This window comes from Vulpes lagopus, chromosome 2 (assembly GCF_018345385.1).
Source record: "Vulpes lagopus strain Blue_001 chromosome 2, ASM1834538v1, whole genome shotgun sequence".
NCBI lineage: Eukaryota > Metazoa > Chordata > Mammalia > Carnivora > Canidae > Vulpes > Vulpes lagopus.
In genome coordinates, this window is record NC_054825.1 from 30800127 (window position 1) to 30821964 (window position 21838).

The 21838-nt window shown below is 50.9% G+C and overlaps 1 protein-coding gene across 1 annotated transcript in view; it reads left to right on the forward strand.

The window, feature by feature from the left end:
* Positions 1–4884: 4884 nt before the first annotated feature.
* Positions 4885–21838, forward strand: part of SLIT1 (slit guidance ligand 1) — a 170617-nt gene continuing 153663 nt past the window's right edge. The window contains exon 1 of the mRNA XM_041746170.1: positions 4885–5400. Coding sequence (XP_041602104.1) covers positions 5204–5400 — 197 coding nt within the window. The 5' untranslated portion in view covers positions 4885–5203. The remainder of the gene's footprint in view (positions 5401–21838) is intronic.

The following is a 21838-nucleotide window of genomic DNA, read 5'->3' on the forward strand; positions in this document are numbered from 1 at the left end:
GCAGGGGCAGGAGGAGTGCCCAGTGTGGACCGATTGCTGTGTTCCCTCCAGGTGTATGGCCCAGCAGAGCAAGATCCACCTCATTCATGGCTCACCTCTGCAATTCCTTTGCTATGTGAGATCAGGCTGCTTGCTTTACTTCCCTGGGCTGCCAACTGTACACAACTGTACATGGTGATTGGATTTGAGAATTTCTTTATCCCCTTCCAGCTCTGACATCTTGTGATAGAAGCTTCGATGCACCAGTGTCACATGGCTCTGTCCCCTCCCCTCCAGTCCCCTGTGGCTTTTTCTTTGATGTGTCTCATCCTTGCTAAGAGTGTGTGGAAACTGGAGAGGAGGAGCAGACAGGCCTCAGACCCTTTGTCCTTGCTGGTCCCTTTCCTTGAGTGGTTCCCAGAGTTTTTATTATTTTTTTTATTTTTTATTTTTTATTTATTTATTTATTTTTTCCCCAGAGTTTTTAGATCCAAGTTCAAACTCATTAACCCTGAATGAGGCACACCAGGCCTCCATTCTAGAGCATGATCTCTGGAGCCACATTTGTCAGAATCATACTGCCTCACTCCCCAGTGTGTTAATAGTGCTTATAGTGAAGATTCTTTCGTTTTTTTTCTTTTTTCTTTTTAAAAACATTTTATTTATTCACAATAGACAGGCAGAAACACAGGCAGAGGGGGAAACAGATACCCTGCGGGAAGCCTGATGCGGGACCATCCCTGGACCCCAGGATCACCACTTGAGCCGAAGGCAGACACTCAACCACTGAGCCACCCAGGCGTCCCAACAGTGAAGATTCTGATTAATCTAGTCTAGGTGGGTCCTGGGAATTGGCATTTATAATAAGCATCCAAGGGGATTTAAAAATGTATTGGTGCGGGCAGCCCCGGTGGCCCAGTGGTTTAGCGCCGCCTTCAGACCCAGGATCGAGTCCTGTATCGGGCTCCCTGCGTGGAGCCTGCTTCTCCCTCTGCCTCTGTCTCTGCCCCTCTCTCTCTCTGTCATGAATAAATAAATAAAATCTTAAAAAAAAAATGTGTTGGTGGTAAAAAAAAATGCATTGGTGGTGATGGAGAGGTTAAGGCATACTATACAGGTTTTAAAAAAATCCTGGGCAGCCCAGGTGGCTCAGCGGTTTAGTGCTGCCTTCAGCCTAGGGTGTATCCTGGAGACCCAAGATCGAGTCTCACGTCGGGCTCCCTGCATGGAGCCTGCTTCTCCCTCTGCCTGTGTCTCTGCCTCTCTCTCTCTCCCTCTCTGTGTCTGTCATGAATAAATAAAAAATAAAATATTAAAAAAAATCCTAACAATGGAAGCATATGCTGAGACTGTCCCCCTGCCATTATCCAGGCCCTTCCCTGGGAGTGACCACTGTCACCGGTTCCAGGGATAATGTATTGCAGGTACATACATATATGGGCTTGTGTTTTAGCACAGCGACAGATGAGGGAATTCTACAAGCCCAGTAAAGCCAGAATAGCTGCAGGAGGGCATCTGGGATGCTTCCTCTCCCCCTAACCCAACTCTCTGACCTCTGCCTGCACTTCCTACTTGAACCCCTGCCACATTCCAGCTTTGCTGAACTTGGACCAGCTCAGCCACTGAGAATACCCACTGTGGGCCTTACCTCTGCACTTCTCTTTGCCCAGGAAAGCTTTTCTTCCTCTTCTACTGCCCAGCCAATTCCTATTTATCCTTCAAGATTCAGCTCAAGTGCTTCCTCTTCTAGGGAGCTTTCTGCTACCCTGAGCCCCACATTCTGGGTTCTCTGAAGTTCCACACTCCCTGTTACTAGACTCATCATGTAGCGTGGGCTTTCGTCTTTCTGCTCCCCTTGGACTGTGAGCTCAGTGCAGGCCAGGGCAGTTCTTATTCCCTGTTGGATTGCCAAGTCCCAGTTCCCTGTCCACAAATACTTCATAAGTGGTGTTTAACAAATGCCCAGGCAAATGCCCAGGTACTTCTTTGTCTCATTCTTGCCTTTTGCAGGCCAGAAATCCAAAGCACAGTGCTCTACAACTTCCCCCAGGCTCTCTGCTTCTCGGTGGGCGGCTGGAGGTGGAGCAGAGGGCACTGAGCAGAAAGCTGGAAGAAGGCACTCCCCAAAGCCTCCCCTAGTCCCAGGCAGGAGGTGGTCCTCAACTCCTGAGCAGGCTGAAGGGACTGGAGAAAATTCACACCACTGGGATGGGGACACCCAGTTCCAAGTGGAGCCCTCCGCGACCCCCCCCCCCCCACCAGCATGTTGCCCTGATGGTGGCCAGTGGGCTTTGACAGAGCATTCCTGGCAGAAGCAATGTGACAGGGCTGCCTCCTCCCCACCCCTGCAGAGGGAGCAGGTGGCCCTGCTGTTGGGAGGGGGTAGGGAGATCCAACAGAGGGAGGGGCCTGGGAGAGGAAACTGAACTAGCAAGACAGTGTGGGGGTGGAGGGTGAGCTGCTGGCCAGGCGGTTGTTTCAGGAGTAAATGTGCTAGGAACGCTAATGAGCTGCGTTCATTCATGGCTAGCTGCCTCCCAAATTGGGGAGCCAGCCAGGTTCTGGGGTGGAGGAACTGGGGATAGGAGCCAAGTTGGGGAGCTGCCTGGCTGCTGGGGCAGAGCCTCCCATGACTAGGCTGTTGGGGGGGGGAAGTCTTTGTCCTGGGTCTGAGGGGTCCTTCCTTCCTCTCTTCTCCTTTATAGGAAAGGGCAGGCTTTGCCAGGGGCGTGATAATTTGGGATTCACTGTCCAGGCTAGTCTAGAAGCTTCCAGGGCACTGGCTGGCTCTTGGGAGACACAGGCAGAGCTGATCTTGCAGCCCCCTGCCCTCTCCTATCCCTCCTTCCACCACTTCACCAGAACATTCTGAAGCCCCAGGGCATGTAGCCCGGTTAATCAACACTCTCCCTCTTCCCCACATGGGTCCTGGCTTCCGAGGAGCCCTCTGAGGTCTGAGGAGGCACCGCTGGAGCCGAAGGCTGGAAACTGGGCATCTTCGGCACTCTGAGTGCAGCCTGTGATGGGCCTACTAAGTGCCAGGTGCTGGGGTAAGTGCCAGAGTGAGGGAATGAGTAAGCCGCGGGGGAAGAGGCAGGCTCTGCCCCCCAGAGGAGTGTCAGGGAAGGAGCCACATGTGTAAACAGCTCCAGCCAAGAGGGGATAAACAAAGCAGCAGGCTCAGAGAAATGAGGATTTAACTCTGCCTCAGGCAGCTGGGGAGGCCCTCAGAGGCTGAGGAGCTCTGGCTTGTTCCTGGGAAGCTTCTCTAAGATCACACCCCCTGGGGATCCGTGAGAAGGCCCCGTCCCCCTGAGTTGTCATTGAATTGATGCTGAAGAACCCATGGCCTTGGATGGAGGTCAGGACAGGAGTGTGTAAAACTTGTAAAAGAACTGTCAAAAGCCCATAACACCAGCCATATTTGTTGTGACATGCTGGCCACAGTTCTGTCTGTACTATGTACGACAGTAGAAATACTGTAAAATCATCATGATGGAAAAGGAAAACAAAGAAAACCCCTGCATCTTGGATACCTGGTAGATAAGGCTTTAATCTTGTGGCGATTCTCCGCATCCCACCAGCCCCCTCTGACCAGCTGTATCCCTGCTGTGCCGATCCCTGGCATCTCTTGGACCAGTTACCTCTCTTTCTGGTTCCTCCCAAGGGGAAACCCAGGGAGCCAACTCCTGGGAAGGGAGGTGCTTCTTGAGCTTTCTTGAGCTGCTCAGCCATTTTTTCTTGTCAGCCTTCCTGTAGGTGGCCTGGAATCAGAGGGACAGATGGACAGAGGATGTCTGGGTCCTAGATGGCACAAGCGAACCATGGCTGTTCTTGGTTTTGGGGAGGTCCTTCATCTTTTCTGGGCTGGAGGCTCGTTCTCTCCCTATCGATGTCCTGTTCACACACATATCTACACCTGCCTTAGAGTAAGAAAAGTCACTGCCTGAAGGAGGCTAAAAGTTTGGAGTCTGACAATGGTGTCCCGTGGAGCTTCTCCCCCAAGCAGGCCACCCAGCCTTCTTCCAGCCCTCCTGCAGTCCCTGATGGCAGGACTGAATACTCGTTTTCATCTGCCAGAAACGGAAGAATGCTGCTGTGAGAGGAAGAAGATATTTGCTGGATTTCCAAACACCCCCCCCCCTTGATACTCTGCAACCCCCACCCTCCCACCTGGGAAGCCAGGGTAGCCCAATGCGCAGAAATAACATCTCCCCGGGGTGCCAGCGTCCAAATCAGAGTCATTTTCATCTGGGTGCAGCTGGCTTCGGTCTTCTCATCGGACAAGTGGGGCTGCTGTCATCTTGGTGGAGGGGGGCGAGAAGACAGTACTTGGCTTAGGGCTTTTGTGCTTTCCCTCCCCCCACCGCCAGGCTCCGTCCCTCCAAGTCCCAGGCTAAGTAAGGTAGGTGGCTTAGAGACCCGGGGCAAGGGGTTTGCTTTCACCAAGTATTGACAAAGCCTCCCAAAGTCTGGGAGGCCTGGCAAGCATTTCTGCCGTCGGGGAAAGCTTATCTATGGCCCCGGGACGGGGTGCGGGCGGCCGGACAAGCTCTCCCTCCGCACTCTGGCCCAGCCGCCCAGGCTGCGCGTGCTGGGTGCGTGCGTCTAGGTGTGCACACACTCGCGGGGTGTGTGTGCGTGTGCGTGTGCGCGCCTGCAGCTGGCCAGGGCCGAGACTGAGCAGGTCCGGCGGGGGCCTTCCTCTCATCCCCGCCCCCTCCCCCGCAGCCCCTCGACGGCCCGCGGCGCCCCGGAGGTTCCACCTCTGAAACCGTACGCTGCTCGCCGCAGCCGCCGGCGGTCGTCGGGAGGCGGGGGCGGGGTGTCGGGGGAGGGCGGGGAGGAGTCTGGCCTGGGTGTGCGCCTTCCGATTGATGGATGAGTGCTGGGCGAGAGCGAGCGTGCGGGGGTGAGTGTGTGCCTGTGCGTGTGTGCGCGGGGTGCGTGCGCGCGCGGGGCCTGCCCATTTTCCTCCTCGCAGCAGTCGGTGGGGAGCTGGAGGGAGGCAGAGCGGGAGACGCCGCCGGCGAGAGCCGAGGAGGAGCCGAGCGCCCTCCGCCAAGGCGCCCTCGCGCGGGCCGCACAGGGCGCCGTCGCCTGGAGAGCAGGGTGCCTCCAGCCGCTGAGGGCGGCGCGGCCCGGGCTGCACCTGGAGGCCCCCGGGCGGGGATGGTAAGCGGCTGCCGCCGGCCGGCGCACGAGCGGACGCGGCGAGGGCACCATGGCGCTGACGGCCCGGAGGGGGCCCCCGGCGCGGCTCGTCCGGCCCGAGCTCTGGCTGCTGCTGTGGGCGGCCGCGTGGCGCCTGGGTGCCGCGGCGTGCCCCGCGCTCTGCACCTGCACGGGCGCCACGGTGGACTGCCACGGCGCGGGGCTGCAGGCCGTCCCGAAGCACATCCCGCGGAGCACCGAGCGCCTGTGAGTACGGCCCCAGCCGCGCCGCCGCCGCGCCGTGGCGCTGCCCCCGACGCCGAGGGGCTGGGGCGGGGGCGGGGGCGGGGGCGGGGGCGGCCCGGGCCGGTGCCTGCGGGGCCCTTCCCGACCGGGCCGGCGCGTCGCTCTTTCCCTTCCCCGGGATTCAGAGGGCCCCGGCGGGGCTGCCAGCTGCACCCTCACACCTGCACCCTGTGCTCGGCTCGGGCGGGCCCTCCCCGCCGCGCCAGCACTTTATTCCCCGGGGTGCCCGGGGATTGGTGCCAGGGAGCCTTCCTGGCCCCCGGGGGGAGCTCCTCACGCTGCCGGGCGCCGCATCTCCTTTCGGGCACGTGGGGCTTGGGCTGTGTTCGGAGCATCCAGCGCGGCCCGGCGCGGAGAGCTAGCAGGCAGGGGATGGGCAGCAAGATGGGATGGAGTTGAAGTTTCCAGCCTTCCCCGTCCTCGCCATTGTTTGCCCCAGAGCCTTAAGAATTCTTCTCTTGCAGGTGTCAGGCACTGGCCCCCCACCTCACATCCAGCCAGCCCCAACCCAGACAGACAATGGGACCTGAGGGGTTTGGGTTTGGGGTCTGGGGTTTGTGACATCGACACCCCGAAAGGGGTAGGTGTGAGTTGGTCTGGGAGCCCTGTGAATCATGCCGGGAGATCAGGAGCCTGCAGTGGAGACACTGACCATGAAAAGTCATTAAAAAAAACCCCCATTTCTCTTCCCCTGTCTCTTACTTCTAAATTCTTGAGGAAACTCAGCCCTTTCTAGACCCAGAGAGCTTTGTAGGGTGTGTGTGTGTGTGTGTGTGTGTGTGTGTTTATGGACCTATATAATTTGCTTTCCGAGATTCTCCTGCAGAATGTGTGATGTGTGAATTCCTAGTATCTGTAGTGTCACCTCAGTAACGGGAGGTTGTAAGAGTCCCTGTACGTGGGCCATGCGTGTGGATTTTTGGTCACATGCAGAGCCTTTGTGCTGCCTGCAGAGGTGACTGCCTCAAGAGATTTTTGAACCGGACTTTGGAGAAGGCTGCTGGCTCCTTTGAAACCTGCATACTCCTGCCCACACTCCTGGGCGATGGCAGTGGCTCTCAGGAAAGGCATACATATTTCGATAACTTGAGTACATTTTCATAGCTTCTAGCTGGCCAGAGCAGAAATTTGACCCTGGGGAGAGCTGTCTCCTGGATCAAACTCTCTACCAAGGTCAGCAATTAGTGAGCACACATTTGCCCCAGACTCTTCTTGGCTGAGTCTGAAAAATGCCCGTGGAGGTTTCAGAGAATTTGCAATCTAGATGCAATCTAGATGGGAATTGGTGTGTGTGTGTGTGTGTGTGTGTGTGTGTGTGAGAGAGAGAGAGAGAGAGAGAAAGAGAGAAAGAGAGAGAGTGTGAGGCCAGTGTGTGTTGTGGGGCTGGGGAGAGATGCTGTGTGGAGAGAGGTTGGACCAAATCAAGTTTCCTGTGCATTATCCTATGTGGCCACGGGGCAGCCTGTGCATTATGCTCTGTGGCGGTGGAGAGGGACTGAGGGGCAGAAATCTACCCAGAGGAGCCTTGAGGTTGCAGGGTTACCCTCCACACCTGTTCACTGTGGACCTGTTCTCTGTTGCTTTGCCTCATCCACAGGGCATTTCTCCTTCAGTTGTTACCCTGGTAGCAGCCTAGGTCTGACACACAGTAGCCCCTTGCCTTTGCTTCTGGATCTGAATCTTGAAATTATCTCATTCCTTGCTCTATCTCTCCATCCTTAGTTTTGAGGACAGTATCTGTTTTGATGTTCAGGAACTCTTGGGCTCTCTTATAATCAAAGTGGAATGGAAGTGAAGTTTCCTAGTGCAAAAGAAAGAGTCGGGGCAGCCCTGGTGGCGCAGTGGTTTAGCGCCGTCTGTGGCCTGGGGTGTGATCCTGGATACCCTGGATCGAGTCCCACATCAGGCTCTCTCTGTATGATGCCTGCTTCTCCTCTGCCTCTCTCTCTCTGTCTCTATGAATAAATAAATAAAATCTTTAAAAAAAAAACAAAAGAAAGAGTCGGGGCTCCAACTGCTAGGTTTCTGTGTGACCTTGGGCAAGTGACTTAACTTCTCTGAGCTTAGTTATTTTCTATCCAGAAAATGGGGCTGCTGATACTAAAGTCTCTGGTTCAGTCCTCTGGTGAGGACTGAAGATAATATGTGGAAAGTGCCTGGTTCATGATGATGCTCACTGAGTGAGAGGCATTATTATGATAGGATCAGGAGAAGAGTCTCATTATTTAATTCAGCAAATGTTCACAGAACCAGGAACTGCCCTCAGCTCTGAGGCTCCAGCAGGGAGTGAACATGTCCCTGCCTTCAAGGGGTGTACAGTCAAGAGGCCTGGGCAGGGGACACCAAACTGAAAGCTTTTGGGAGAGGGTCAGGCTGGCAGTGTGATGGGGAGCACTGGGGTGGGAAGCACTTTTCTTGAGAGGAAGGTGCTTCTTAGAGGATGGGCCATTTTATCAGCACTTGGTGGGACCCAATAGTGGTTGGCGGGAGCCTGCTAAGCAGAGAAGGCAGGCAGCCCAAGCTGAGGGGATGCATGAGCAAAAGGCCTGCAGGTGTGCCTCTGCCAGCCTGATGGGTGAACAGACTAGCTTTGGCCCTGGGCTGCAGCATGCTGTGTCTAGTTGGAAAGTGATGAGGCTTGAGGCTGGGAAGGTTGGGAAGAGTCAGGAAGCCTTCCCTGGATTTTCCCTTTGGGGACTTCAGAGATGGAATCCATGGTGCATTATTGTAGAAGAGCCAGGGGTGTCTGGTCTTTGCTATTTGCAAAACTTCTTGGGTGGGGAAAGGATATAGAAAGCAGAGGGAGCCTGCCTTTGCAGCAGGCAGGCCTTGAAAGAGCCATTTGAGGAAGAAAGGAACACCCAAAGAGAGGGTGAGAGCCCAGGCAGACTTAAAATAACTGTAGCAAATGCTCTCTCTAATCGATATGGGTGTCTTGCAGTTCTGGGGGCCGAAACAGCAAGTCTGAGGCTGTGAAATTTGGAGAGACTGCAGCTGTGCATTCGCCTTTTGTCTTCTGGGCAGTGTCTATGACGGCCTGCGAGGCCCCACAACTTTATGGTCCTGTATCCCATAACTCTGGGTCCAGGCCTATCACCCCAAGTGGGAAGAAATTGGTGTGCTGCGGAGACTTCTGGGAAGAGACTGTGCAGGCCCCAGAGCTGTTGAGGAAATTGGCTCAGCCAGAGGGGCTGTGGGGCTGGTGGGCTGGAAGACGAAGGGATGCTGAATAATTCACTGTGATGGAACAATTAAAATACAGAGTGAGGGTTAGGGGTGTGGTGGAGGAGGCCTGATCGCTTCATCTCTTTGTAGAATTCAGGCTCAGAGGGACCTAGCCATGGCCACTATTAATTGTCTTTTCTTCCACTCAAGGACTTTGACTTTCAGTTGAAAAAAATTTTTTTTTAATTAAAAAAGCCTTTCAGACTAGAGCATCCAGGAGTGTGTGGTAAGAGAGTGTAGTATGGGGGGGGGGGACACCCCATCTCCCTTCCACCCCCAGGCACTTGTATTCTAGGCTTACTACAGATTCCCCTTGTAGGTACAGGGTGCAGAGAGGAGAGAGGCCTGAGGATGGTCAGGCCAGGACGGGCCCTGGGGAAGATTTACTGGCTTCCATTTGCACCCCCAGCCCAGTATTGTCTGCTGTTTGTCAATTTCTGGGGCCCACTCTCTTGCATCCCGGCCAGTTTGTCCACTGCCCTAGCTCCCTGCCTGCTGCAGGGGCATGGAGGGTCCTTGCCTTTTCCTGGCTCGGTCCCCTAAAACTGGAAGCCCCATTAGATGGGGCTTGGTGGTCATGCCCAAGGAAGACTTCCCCGGACTGATTGTTTGGGAGCCTGTTTGGAATGCCAAATAATGATTGGGTGGTGGTCATGGAGAGGGATCAGGGGGCTGGACGGAAGCCATGTCTACACTGTGGTGTTCTGTGGTGGAGATCTGTGCTGTGCAGGGGTGGCTGCATCTAGGTGGGACTTGTGTCTCCAGTAGCAGGTGCTCTGGGCTCATTGCTGGGTTCTGCATGACTGGTGGCAGGCCCCTGGTGCTGTTACTCCATCTGCTATGAGACTCTGTTTCCCCATCTGTAAAAGGGAATGATGACTGTGTTGTGGGTTGATGAGGGTTAAGTGAGCAAAGGCATTGTAGAGGGCCTGGTGGCGTGCTTGGCACAGGGCTGGTGTGTGAAAATGCTTTGTGATTTATTTTAAAAATTTTGTTTATTCATAAGAGACACACACACAGAGAGACAGGCAGAGACAGAGGCAGAGGGAGAAGCAGGCTCCATGTAGGGAGCCTGATGTGGGACTCGATCCTGGGACTCCAGGATCACACCCTGGGCTGAAGGCAAGCCCTAAACCGCTGAGCCACCCAGGGATCCCTATGCTTTGTGGTTTAACTAGATGATGTTATTATTATTTTTATTACTTAAGAAGCTCAAGCAAAGGTTTGAGGATTTGGTGGGGCAGGAGAGAATTTGGGAGGTAAGTATGTGAATTGGCCATGCTGCAAGCCGCTGTCCTGGAGTCTGGCTGCGCAGAGTGCTTGTTCCTTGTCCCTGGGTATCTTTGTCTCTGGCTCCTGCAGTTTGGAAGAAGGAGCAGGGTGGTAGCATGCAGGGATTCTCTGCAGGGTAGATGGTGTGATGGCATGGCTCTGGAGCCAGACTGTGTGGGTCGTTAGCCCCACTCTGCCACTCAGCAGCTGGGGGGACCTTGGACAAGTTATGGAGCTTAATTAATTCATTCAACAGATAGCTGTCTATCGAATGTCTGCATGGCACCAAGTGAATAGTGCCGCACAGAAACCCAAACCGCCTGTCTCTCTCTGAATTTTAGTCCAGCAAGGGAGGAAATGATGAATGGCACAATGTGAGAATAAACACATTTTGCAAACTGGGGTAAGTGCTCTGGAGGAAAGTGTGACTTCTCAGCACTCATGTTTCCTTGCCTTTAACGTGGAGACAATGACAGGACCTGCTTGCCAGGCTCATTGTGAGGATTAACCACAGCAGTGCTGGAAGCAGTGCTTTGCAATGGGCCTGGCACACAGCAAGTGCCCCGTAAATGGTAGTATTATTATTGTTATTAAGGTGACAGGATTGCAGGGACAGGAAAGGAACTGGGGTGCCACTCAGGGCTGGATCCCAGCATGGCCCTGTTCCCTCTTCCCTCACTCTGCAGCCACTGGTGCTCCAGATCCCCTGCGAACCCCGCCCCTGCCTCCGAGGTGTGGTCTTTGAGGCAAGGGGCTGGTGCTTGGTGGCCCTGGCTGCCAGAGGCTGCCAGCAGGGGTGGCCGAGCCCTTTGGGGCCGGGTGAAGGGCGGCCGGGACAGGCAGCTCCTGCTTTATTGGAAGCAGACGGGAGCTTGGCGGACTTGCTGCCTCCAGTTCTGTGCCGGCATTAGCAGCTCGGCAGGGCTCTTGCTTAATGGGATTTTCTCCCCAAATGCTGTAATTATCGCCATACAAATACTTATTACCCAGAGCAGATGACGGCCGGGCCTTGGGCAGTAGCCAGGGAGCTGGGCTGTGCTTGGGGGTGGAGAACTGGCTCCTCTTTTTGATGGAGTTTACGACCCCCCTCCTCTTCTTTCTGGAACCCAGCCTGTGGCGGACAAACAGCTGTTGGGCACCTGCCGTGTGCATAGTGTTGAGAGAGGTCCAGAGTGTGGATCCGCTCCCCAGGGAGCTTGCAGGCTGGTGGGCGAGAAAGGTCTGTCTGCAGAAGAACAAATGTGTAAAGATGTCTGTAGGGACGCAGAGCACAGTGGCTACCAGCACAGGCTTTGGTGTGAGAATGGCCTACTTTGAATCCTGGCTCCAGCGACTACCACCTGAGAGATCCCAGCTGGCTCACTAGTGACTCAGTGTCTTCATTGGTAAAGTGGAGCCAATGATAGCACTTAGCTTGCAGGGCTGTGAGTTTGAACAAAATACTCTATGCAGGGGCATGTGGGTGGTTCAGTGGTTGAGTATCTGCCTTTGGCTCAGGTTGTGATCCTGGGGTCCTGGGATGGAGTCCTGCATCAGGCTCCCTGCAGGGAGACTGCTTTTCCCTCTGCCTATGTCTCTGCCGCTGTGTCTCTTGTGAATAAATTAATAAATCTTAAAAAAAAAAAAAAACCTCCGTGTAGAGTGGTTAGAATAATGTTGGCATGTAGAAAGTACTCTGTCAGTGTTAGAGATGAGGAGATGGGCTTGGGGGTGGGAAGGAAGGGCTGAACCCCTGCGCTGATAGGGCTTGAGGCTGGGCAAGACCCAGGGACAGACAGAGCTAAAGTGAGGGTGGGGGAATCTGGGGCATCAGAAGGTGTGTGCCATACATTTGAGGAGGAGAGTAAGGAGCGGATCCAGCCGGTGGGGTGCACATTAGTATTGGTGAGTTCTGAGAGAGGAGATTAAAGTAATGGGTGAGCAATCAGGTCATGGGGCTGGGAAATAGGGAGCCATCAGAGGGAGTATGTGTGTATATACAATTTTTATAAAAATGCTTTTTTTAAATTCAGGGATTTTATTTTTTTATTTATTTTTTTTTAATTTTAATTTTATTTATTTATGATAGGCACACAGTGAGAGAGAGAGAGAGAGAGAGAGAGGCAGAGACACAGGCAGAGGGAGAAGCAGGCTCCATGCACCGGGAGCCTGACGTGGGATTCGATCCTGGGTCTCGAGGATAGCGCCCTGGGCCAAAGGCAGGCGCTAAACCGCTGCGCCACCCAGGGATCCCTAAATTCAGGGATTTTAAAAAATCTCCAGAGTTGTGCAAACATCACCACAATCCAGTTTTATTTTTTTAAAGATTTTATTTATTTATTCATGAGAGACAGAGAGAGAGGCAGAGACACAGGCAGAGGGAGAAGCAGGCTCTATGCAGGGACCTGATGTGGTTCTCGATCCCGGGACTCCAGGATCACACCCTGGGCCGAAGGCAGGTGCTAAACCTCTGAGCCACCCAGGGATCCCCTCACAATCCAGTTTTAGAATTTTTTTTATTACTCCAAAGAATCCTTTGTGCTTGTTGTAACTTTTTATTTTGCTAAAATTTCAAATTTGTAGAAAAGTTGCAACAAAAGTATTAGGAACTCCTATATATCTGTTGTCCAGATTCAATTGTTTATATTTTTCCCCATTTGCTTTATCATGTATTATGCACATGCACAATTTTTTCAGAACTATTTAAGATTAGGTTGGGGGGCACCTGGCTCACTTGGTCAGTAGAACATGTGACTCTTGATCTCGAGCTTGTGAGTTCAAGCCCCATATTGGGTGTTGGGCATAGAGTTTACTTAAAAAAAACATGAAAAAAAAAGATTAGGAGTGCCTGGGTGGCTCAGTTGGTTAAATATCCGACTTTTGGTTTCAGCTCAGGTCATGATCTCATGGATCATGGATGGAACCCTGCATCAGGCTCTGTGCTCAGTGGAGAGTCTGCTGAGATGGTCTCCCTCTGCTATCAACATCCCAAAATTTAACACTGATACAGTACCGTTATCTTCTTCATTGTTGATGTTTGCATTACATCAGTTGTCTCAACAGTGCCTTCTGGGGTGATCAGAAGGTGTGTGTGGGATCACACGTGACATTTACTTGTCACAGCCCTTTAGTCTCCTTTAATTTGGACTAATTACTTGGCCTTTCTTTGTTTTTCTTGACCTTTATGCTTTTGAAGAATACAGGCCATTTATTTCATAGAAGGTCCCTCAGTTTGGCTTTGTCTGCTTTGTCCTATCATTACACTGAGGTTATGTCCTTTTGGCAGGCGTGCTAAGTTAGTGATGTCCTGCCCTTCTCAACGGGTCATGTCACAAGATACATGATGTCAATTCGTCCAACACTGGTGATTTTCATTTTGATCACTTGGTATGTGGGTGTCTGCCAGGCTTCTCTGCCAAAAAGTGACTATTTTCCCCTTTATTGTTAATAAGTCATTTGTGGGGAGGTACTTTGAGGTGATGTAAATATCCTGTTCTTCATCAAACTCTCACTAGCGTTAACACCCATTGCTGAGACATTTCTAATTTTCTCATTTCTTCTCTGTTTATTAGTTGGCATTCTACTGTAAGAAAGAACTTTTCCTTCTCCTCCATCTGTTTTTCTGTTTATAACATTATGGACTCATGAATTATTATTTTATTCTTTGAGTTATTTTTATTTTGATGTTTGGCTGGTGGAAGCCCCTTCAAGCTGCCTGTGTGTCCTTTTGAAAAGATCCTTTGAGCACGTACCCCCAGGGGTTTTGAATGAAGGGGACAAGTGCAAAATAGTGTTTTAAGACATTCTGTTGTCTGGCTTTGGTGTGGAGAATAAACGGAGCAGGAGACCAGCTGGCAGTGGGGAGACCAGTTGGTTATGGTGACGGTGACTATGATTTCTGGCTTGTCTATGACAGTGGTTTAGCTGCCATTGCTGTATTTTTATTCTTTAAAAAAAATTGAAGACTTGTATTTAAAAATAATTTTAGACTTGCAGAGAATTTCCAAAAATAGTGCAAAGAGAGTTGCCATGTACCCTTCACCCAGCTTCCCCTAGTGTTCACATCTTTCTTATCTAGAGCACAATGATTAAAACTAAGGAATTAATATTAGTACAAGACTATTAACTAAGCTACAGACTTTATGTGCATTTTACCAGCTTCTCCACTAAATGTCCTCTTTCTGTTCCAGGATCCAGTCCAGGATTCCACATGGTGTTTAGTTGTCATTTCCCCTTATTCTCCTTTTAGTCTGTGAGAATTTCTTAATCTTTTCTTGCTTTTCATGACATGACCACTTTTGACAAGTACTGGTAAATTATTTTGTAGAATGCTCTTCAGTTTGACTTTGTTTGGTGTTTCTTCCGGACTGGATTGAGATTATGGATTTTGGACGGGAAGGACGTAAGGATGGTGTCCTCAGGGCATCCTATTGGGATGACACTGATACATCTCATTGCTGGTGGTGTTAACTTTAGTCTCTTGGTGAAGATGGGGTGCAGCCAGTTTTCTTCCCTGAGTTTGCATCTGAAGTTACTAAATATCTGGGGGAGATATGTTGAGACTGCCATGGCCTTTTTTGTCCTCATATTCTCACCCTCTAATTTTAGCACCCATTAACGGATCTTGCCTGCAACCATTATTATCCAATTTTGATTTTCCATTTCCCTCATTCCTTCTACATTTATTAATTGGAATTCTTCTGTAGGGGAGAGCACTTTATTGCTTTTTAAGAAGCTGATTTGTTTGATGGGTACCTGGGGTTTTGATTTTCCTGAGGGCAGAGGCGGTGTCTCATGTACCTTTGTATTCCTATTGCCTGGTACATGGTAGGTGCTTAAAAAATGTGTGTTCAATGAGTTTTTTTTTAAACACTTGCTAAGACATTTTATGTTTCTGATCTTTGCTTTAGAAAATAAAGTTGTTGTGGGTTGAATCATGGTCCCCAGAGATGTCTGTGTTCCAATCCCTGGAACCCATGCATATGTTGCCTCACATGGCACAAGGGGCTTTGCAGATGCAGTCAAGGATCTTGAGATGAGAGATGACCTTGCATGATTAAGGTAGGCCCGTCATCCCAGGGGCCCTATAAGAGAGAGGCAGGAGGATTAACCCTGGAGAAACGGAAGCAAGAGGTGGGAGTGGTGACCGGAGGGACCACAAGCCAAAAGAGGCCTCTAGAGCTGTAGGATAATACATTCGCGTTGGTTTAAACCCCAAAGCGGGTAGTAATTTGTTACAGCAGCAGTAGGCTATGGCCACAGCCCTCATGGAGTTAGGCCACAGAGGCCGAGCCGCAGGAGGAAGCAGATCTGGACCAAGGTAGAAATGCAGAGAGAGAAAATAGGAGGGTTGTGGGGCCTCAAGGCTCCAGCCTGGGAGAATGATCTTGTGAATGGAGTAAATGTAGGGAAGGTGGCTGATCCTGGAGGGGAAGCCACTAAGCTGGCATCTACCTCTTTTGTTTGAATTGCCAATAATCAGCTACGTGAAAAAGATGTAGGGGTTGGTTACTCTGTAGAGTATGTGGACTAGAGAGACAGTTTGGCAGGGCCTCCTGGGGAGGAGTTGGAACAGAAACTTCAATGGGAATAAGAATTTACTGGGGTGGCGGGGGGGGGCACCCAACTGGCTCAGTTGGGAGAGCATGCAACTCTTGATCTCCAGGTTGTGAATTTGGGCCCCATGTTGGGTGTAGAAATTACTTACAAAGATAAAATCTTAAAAAAAATAAAAGAATTTCCTGGGAAGCTGGTATGAAATACAGATTCTGAGACTCATTCCAGAGATGTTGATTCAGCAGATTTTGGGCGAAGGCAGTTCAGGTGATTCAGAGGTAGGAGGTGCCCAGAACACAATCTGAGAAACACTGCTTATTTCTGGGGGTTTCCTGGTGAGGAAAGTACATCCTTGGTTGATGCATGAAATTACCTTTAGTTTTTGCCCACATTAAAGTGGTAGGAGGTGTAATGGCTGAAGGTGGGCAAAAGGTACTGATTTCCAGTTATAAAGTCAGTAAAGTCCTGCGAGGTAATGTATAGCATGGAGACTGCAGTTAATAATACTGTATTGTATATTTAAAAGTTGTTAAGGGCAGCCCAGGTGGCTTAGCGTTTAGCGCTGCCTTCAGCCTAGGATGTGATCCTGGAGACCTGGGATCAAGTCCCATGTCAGGAGGCCTGCTTCTCCCTCTGTCTGTGTCTCTGCCTCTCTCTGTGTAAGTGTGTCTCTCATGAAAAAATAAATAAAATCTTAAAAAAAAAAGTTAAGAGAGTAGATCTTAAAAGTCCTCATCGCAAGAAAAAAAAATATTGTAACTATGTGAAGTGACAGATGTTAAGTAGACTTACTGCGCTGATCATTTTGCAATATATACAGATATCTGATCAAAATGTTATATGCCTGAAACTAATATAATGTTGTATGTCAGTTGTATACCTCAATTAAGAAAAAAAAAAAAAAAAAAAAGAGGGCAGGCAACAAGAAGAAGGTGGAGAGGCTGGAGGAGCTCCTGGCCGTTTGTGGGTCTGGACCTGGCTCGGTAGTTGCTGCCCAGGTCAGAGGAGTTTGGAGGTGGGGAGGCTTAGCCTGGGAGAGCAGCCAGGCTGTCTGAGGACGAGGACTGAGGACGGCTTCTGGACCTGTGGTGGGGTCACCAGCCAAGCTGGGCAGCCGGTTTCCTGGGAGAAGTGGGAGGCGAAGGCAGATGGTTGGGGAGCGAGTGGGTGGTGAGGAAATCTGTGGGAGGACAGAACACCAGGAGCTCTGAGGGGGAGCGGGCTTCAGAGCCAGTAGCTGGCAGTGTAGGGGCAGGTGGGCCAGAGCATGCAGGGGAGGGGGGCGATTTGGAAAGGAGGAGCCAGACAATTGGGGGTGGAGGATATGGGTCAGAGGAGGAGCGTGGCAGTGAGGGATTGTGGTGGTGTCAGCAATCACCCCAGAGAGCCCCCCACCCGGGCCAGGCCCAGAGTGATGCTTTACCCTCCACTGCCCTTTCCCTGCTCACAACAGTCCCGGGAGGAAGGTATATCAGCACTCTGCTGCTGAGGAGAAGGTTGGGGAGGCACATCATCTGCTCGGTGGCACAGGCTGGTGAGTGGGGTGCCTAGGGTCCCCGAGCCTTGAGGCTCTGAGACGTGTACATGTTTAGTTTTTAAATCTGACTACTGCACCACGTATCTGAATAAGGCCTGGCTTCTTTCATTCATTCATTTATCAAACATTCATTCAGCACCTATAAAACCCCTATAGGGCTTAGCACAGGAGCATAAAGGCAAATTGGCCATGATTGAGCCCAACCTATACATGTTTACAGGGTGGACCCAAGTGTAGGCTGGCATAGGGAGGGGTGTCCAGCTTCAGGGTAGGGCTGGTGAGCAGAGTTGGGGGCAGTGGTGTTACAGGTGGAGGTCAGTGTCAGGGAGTTAGGAGCCTGGGGTAGGCGGTGAGTGGAGAGAGGGCTGGCAGGCAATGGACACAGAGGCTGGTGGCTGACAGTGGGGCACTGGCTGTAGGCTGTGCTTTAGGGGTGGGCCCCAGACCTGGAAAGGGGATTGGCAAAAGCAAGGGCAGGCCTTGGTAATGAAGAGACTGGGGTGCAGTTTGAACCTCAGAATAGAACACACCACAGAACTGGGGTTAACACCTGGTCCCTGACCACCTCATACCCATCAGGATGGCTGCTATCAAAAAACAGGAAATAACAATTGGTGGTGAGGATGTGGGGACATTGGAACCCCAGTGTACTATTTCGGGGAATGTAAAATATGCAGCCCCTCTGGAAAATATTCTGATGATCTCCCCCAAATTAAATAGAATTACCATATGATCCAGCAAATCCACTTCTGGATATACACCCAAAAGATTTGAAACAGGGTCTCAGGGATATTTGTACACCCATGTTCATCGCAGCATTATTCATAAAAGCCACCAGAGGGTGGAAGCAGCCCACGTGTCCATCTACAGATGAATGGATAAACATAATATGATATAGACACACAGATAGTGGAATATTCTTCAGCCCTAAAAAAGGAAGGAGATCCCATCATATGCTGCAAAGAGGACATTAATGCTGAGTGAAATAAGCCAGTCATAGAAAGACAAGTACTGTGTGATTCCACTTATATGAAGTATCTAAAATAGTCAAATTCACAGGGCACCTGGGTGACCCTGTCGGTTAAGTGTCTGCCTTTGGCTCAGGTAATGATCTCAGGACCCTGCTCAATGGGGAGCCTGCTTCTCCTTCTCCCTCTTCCTCTGCCCTTCTACCCTGGTTGTGTTCTCTCTCTCTCACGCTCTCTGTATCTCTCTCTCAAATAAATAAAATCTTTTAAAAAAAATAGTCAAATTTGTAGAGACAGAGAAGCAGAATGGTGGTTGCCAGGGTCAAAGGGAGGGAGAAATGAAGAGTTATTGTTTAATGGGAACAGAGTTTTGGTTTTTCAGGATGAAAAATCTCTGGAGATCTGTTGCACGACAATGTGAATATGCTTAACACTACTGAACTGCACACCTAAACTAGTTAAAGTGGTAAATTTTGTTATCTATATTTTATTGGAATTAAAAGAAAAAAAAAAAAAAAAGGATCTGGGCCCTGGAGTGAGACATGCTTGGGCTTGACTCCTCAACCTCCTTACCAGCTAGCTGATCTTGAACGAGTTACTTAAATGCTTTATGCCTCAGTCTCCTCATAACGGGAGTCAGAACTGATAATAAACCTTTGAGCCAGGTGCTATCCTGAAGCTTAGATTAGCTTGGTTGTGATAGTACACATATTGCTGGTATTCAAGCCAAAGTGACAAGACAGGTCCTCAGGAGCCCAGGGCAGAGTGGGACTGTAGCAGCTCTGCCCCCTGCGTGGGGCCCCTGGTACTCATCCCTGGGGCTTCTTGACCAGTGGTGTGCTGGAGGCCAGTCCCAGGGCTGGGGTTGATTCCGGGCCTGTGGGCTCTGCTGGGTGTGGGGGGTGTGAGGGGCTTGGGGGGCTCCTGACCCTGACCTGCCGGTGCCTGAGGATTGTGGGCAAGGCTCAGCCAGCTGATGGGAGTGTGTGCTGCACTTCGGCTGAGATATGCCAGCAGCAGCTGGGCTTGTGGGCAGGGTCGCTCCTTCAGCCTATTTTCTCTCTGTTCAGTGAACATTTACTGTGTTGAGGGTGCTGGGCTTACACAGGGAGCAAACCAGATGTGGCATCTGCCCCTGTGAGCCTGGCAGGAGAGACTGGCCTTCACAAAGGACTGCATGTTGCACACAGCTCCAGATTCCAATCCTAGCTCTGGCGGAGGAGCCGAGTGAACACACCCGGGAGGCTGGTCTAGAACAAGTGTCTCAGGGCAGCCCAGGTGGCTCAGCGGTGTAGCGCCACCTTCATCCTGGGGCATGATCCTGGAGACCTGGGATTGAGTCCCACTTTGGGCTCCCTGCATGGAGCCTGCTTCTCCCTCTGTCTGTGTCTCTGCCTCTCTCTCTCTCTCTCTAAAAAAAAAAAAAAAAAAAAAAAAAAAGAACAGGTGTTTCAACTGAAGCCCTGAAGGGCGTTAGGGATCAGTCAGGTGTATGTGTTGGTGGGCAGGACTGTTCTGGGCAGTTCTGGGCTGAGAGAGCAACGTGGGCAAAGGCTCCAGCTGAGACAGGAATGCTGGTGTGTTGAAGGAAGCAGAGGAGCAGAGCAGCTCAAGTCCTGAAGGCTGGTATTTTCCTCTGAGAGCTGCTGAGGAAAAAGCAGTCTTTTAACCTGTGGGCTCTGTGGGAAGTCATTGGTAACACAGCAGCATCCTCTGTGTGTGGAGCTTTTCTTGGTGGATATCCATTTGGGGAGAGCATTTCTTTTTAACTTTTATTTTTTTATTTAAAAATTTATTATTTAAAAAATATTTTTAGGTAATCTCTACACCCAGTATGGGGCTCGAACTCACAATCCTGAGATCAAGACCTGCATGCTCTACCAACTGAGCCAGCCAGGTGCCCCCCCGCCAATTTATTTATTTTTAAGTGAAATAATTGACATACAGTGGTAGATTAGTTTCAGGTGTACAACATAATGATTTGATAAAGGAGAACATTTCTTTTCCTTTTCCTTTTCTTTTCTTTTTTAAATAGTTCCCAGCGTGGAACTCAACATGGGGCTTGAACTCATGACTCTGAGATCAAGACCTGAGCTGAGATCAAGAGTTGGACACTTAACCAACTGGGGCCACCCAGGTGCTCCAAGGAAGAACATTTCTTTTTTTTTTTTTTAATTTATTTTATTTTATTTTTTTAATTTTTATTTATTTATGATAGTCACAGAGAGATAGAGAGAGAGGCAGAGACACAGGCAGAGGGAGAAGCAGGCTCCATGCACCAGGAGCCCGACGTGGGATTCGATCCCAGGTCTCCAGGATCGCGCCCTGGGCCAAAGGCAGGCGCCAAACCGCTGCGCCACCCAGGGATCCCAGGAAGAACATTTCTTAATTAGTGTAGTTTTTTTTTTTCTTTGTGTTGGGGGGCAGGGAAATGTAAAACCCCCACAGCACATCCTGTTTGGAATATGTCCATTTTAATGCAAATCTGTTCATGCATTCAAGAACTACTTCTTGCAGCATCTGTGAGGTGCCACTTAACAGTGTTAGGCCCTAAGGATACAATACTGAGAAAAAACCAACAGGGCGCACCTGGGTGGTTCAGTCAGTTATGGTCTGCCTCCAGCTCAGGTCATGATTCCAGGGTCCTGGATCCTCGAGCCACATTGGACTCCCTGCTCCGTGGGGAGTCTGCTTCTCCCTCTCCCTCTGCTGGCCACTCTCCCTGCTTGTGCTCTCTCTGTCTGTCAAATAAATAACTAGAATCTTAAAAAAAAAAAAAAAAAAAAAAAAAAAAAGAAAGAAAGAAAGAAAGAAAAGAAAAGAAAAGAAAAGAAAAGAAAAGAAAAAAGAAACCACAATCCATGTCCTCAAGTAGCTTATAAATTCATGTAGGGGCTGAGATAGCAGTCAAGGAAGCTCCCAAATCCAAATCTGTTTGGTGCTGCAGAGGAGGGGCTTGGGGGTGTTCTGCAGGCCTGTTATAGGGAGTTTGATCAGCTGGAAGGAAAAAGTTGGAATCAGGCAAAGAGGAAGGACTATTCTAGGCAGAGGGGATGGCAGTTCAAAGGCCCTGCCACAGGAGGGAGCGAATCAGAACGGGATGGGGGGCAGGGGGGCGGCAGCGTGTGGGGCAGGCCACGTGGGCCTTGTAGTTCTTGGTAAGGAGATTTTTTTGTATCAATTCCAAGAGCAATGGGGATTCATTGAAGGGCTTAAGTGGGAGTGACACGATCAGATCTGCATCTTGAAAGGATGCCTCTGGCTGTGGCTAGGAGAACAGATTGGAGGGGAGCCAGAGGGGATGTGGGGCGCCCAGTTAGTTGGCTCTGTGGGGGCTCCAGGCACTCCAGGAGCAGTGGCATGGGTGTGCAGCTGGGCGGCCTGTAGGTTGGGGTGTTCAGCCTGTCATTCAGGGGGCCCTGGCTGGGTAGGACCCCCTCCGTTCTCCCTTCTGACTGCAGGCTCTCACTGCCCCGGATTTGGCCAGGTTAAGATTTCAAAGGACAGAGCCGAGGTGTACAGTTCCCCAGCCCAGACACCTGTCTCAGCTCCAGCCAGAGCTGCATGTTTATTTTTTGGAGATCCAGCAGGGAGGGGTTCGGAGCATCCCTGGGCCTCAGCCTCACCATGGCCACACAGGCTTGGGGCACTGTGGAAAGGTTCTGGTCCCTTAGGGAACTGGTGCTGGAAGTGGCGGAGCTCTAAGAGCAAGAAATGCTCGCAAGGCATGTGGGACCCCCAGGACACGCCAGGAGGGACCCAGGCTGTTTATTCCTGCAGCGTTCAGAAATCCGAAGGGGTTCTTTCCGTTTATCACCAAACACCCAGATGCTGGGGATCAGAGTTTTGTTTCCTGAAAGGA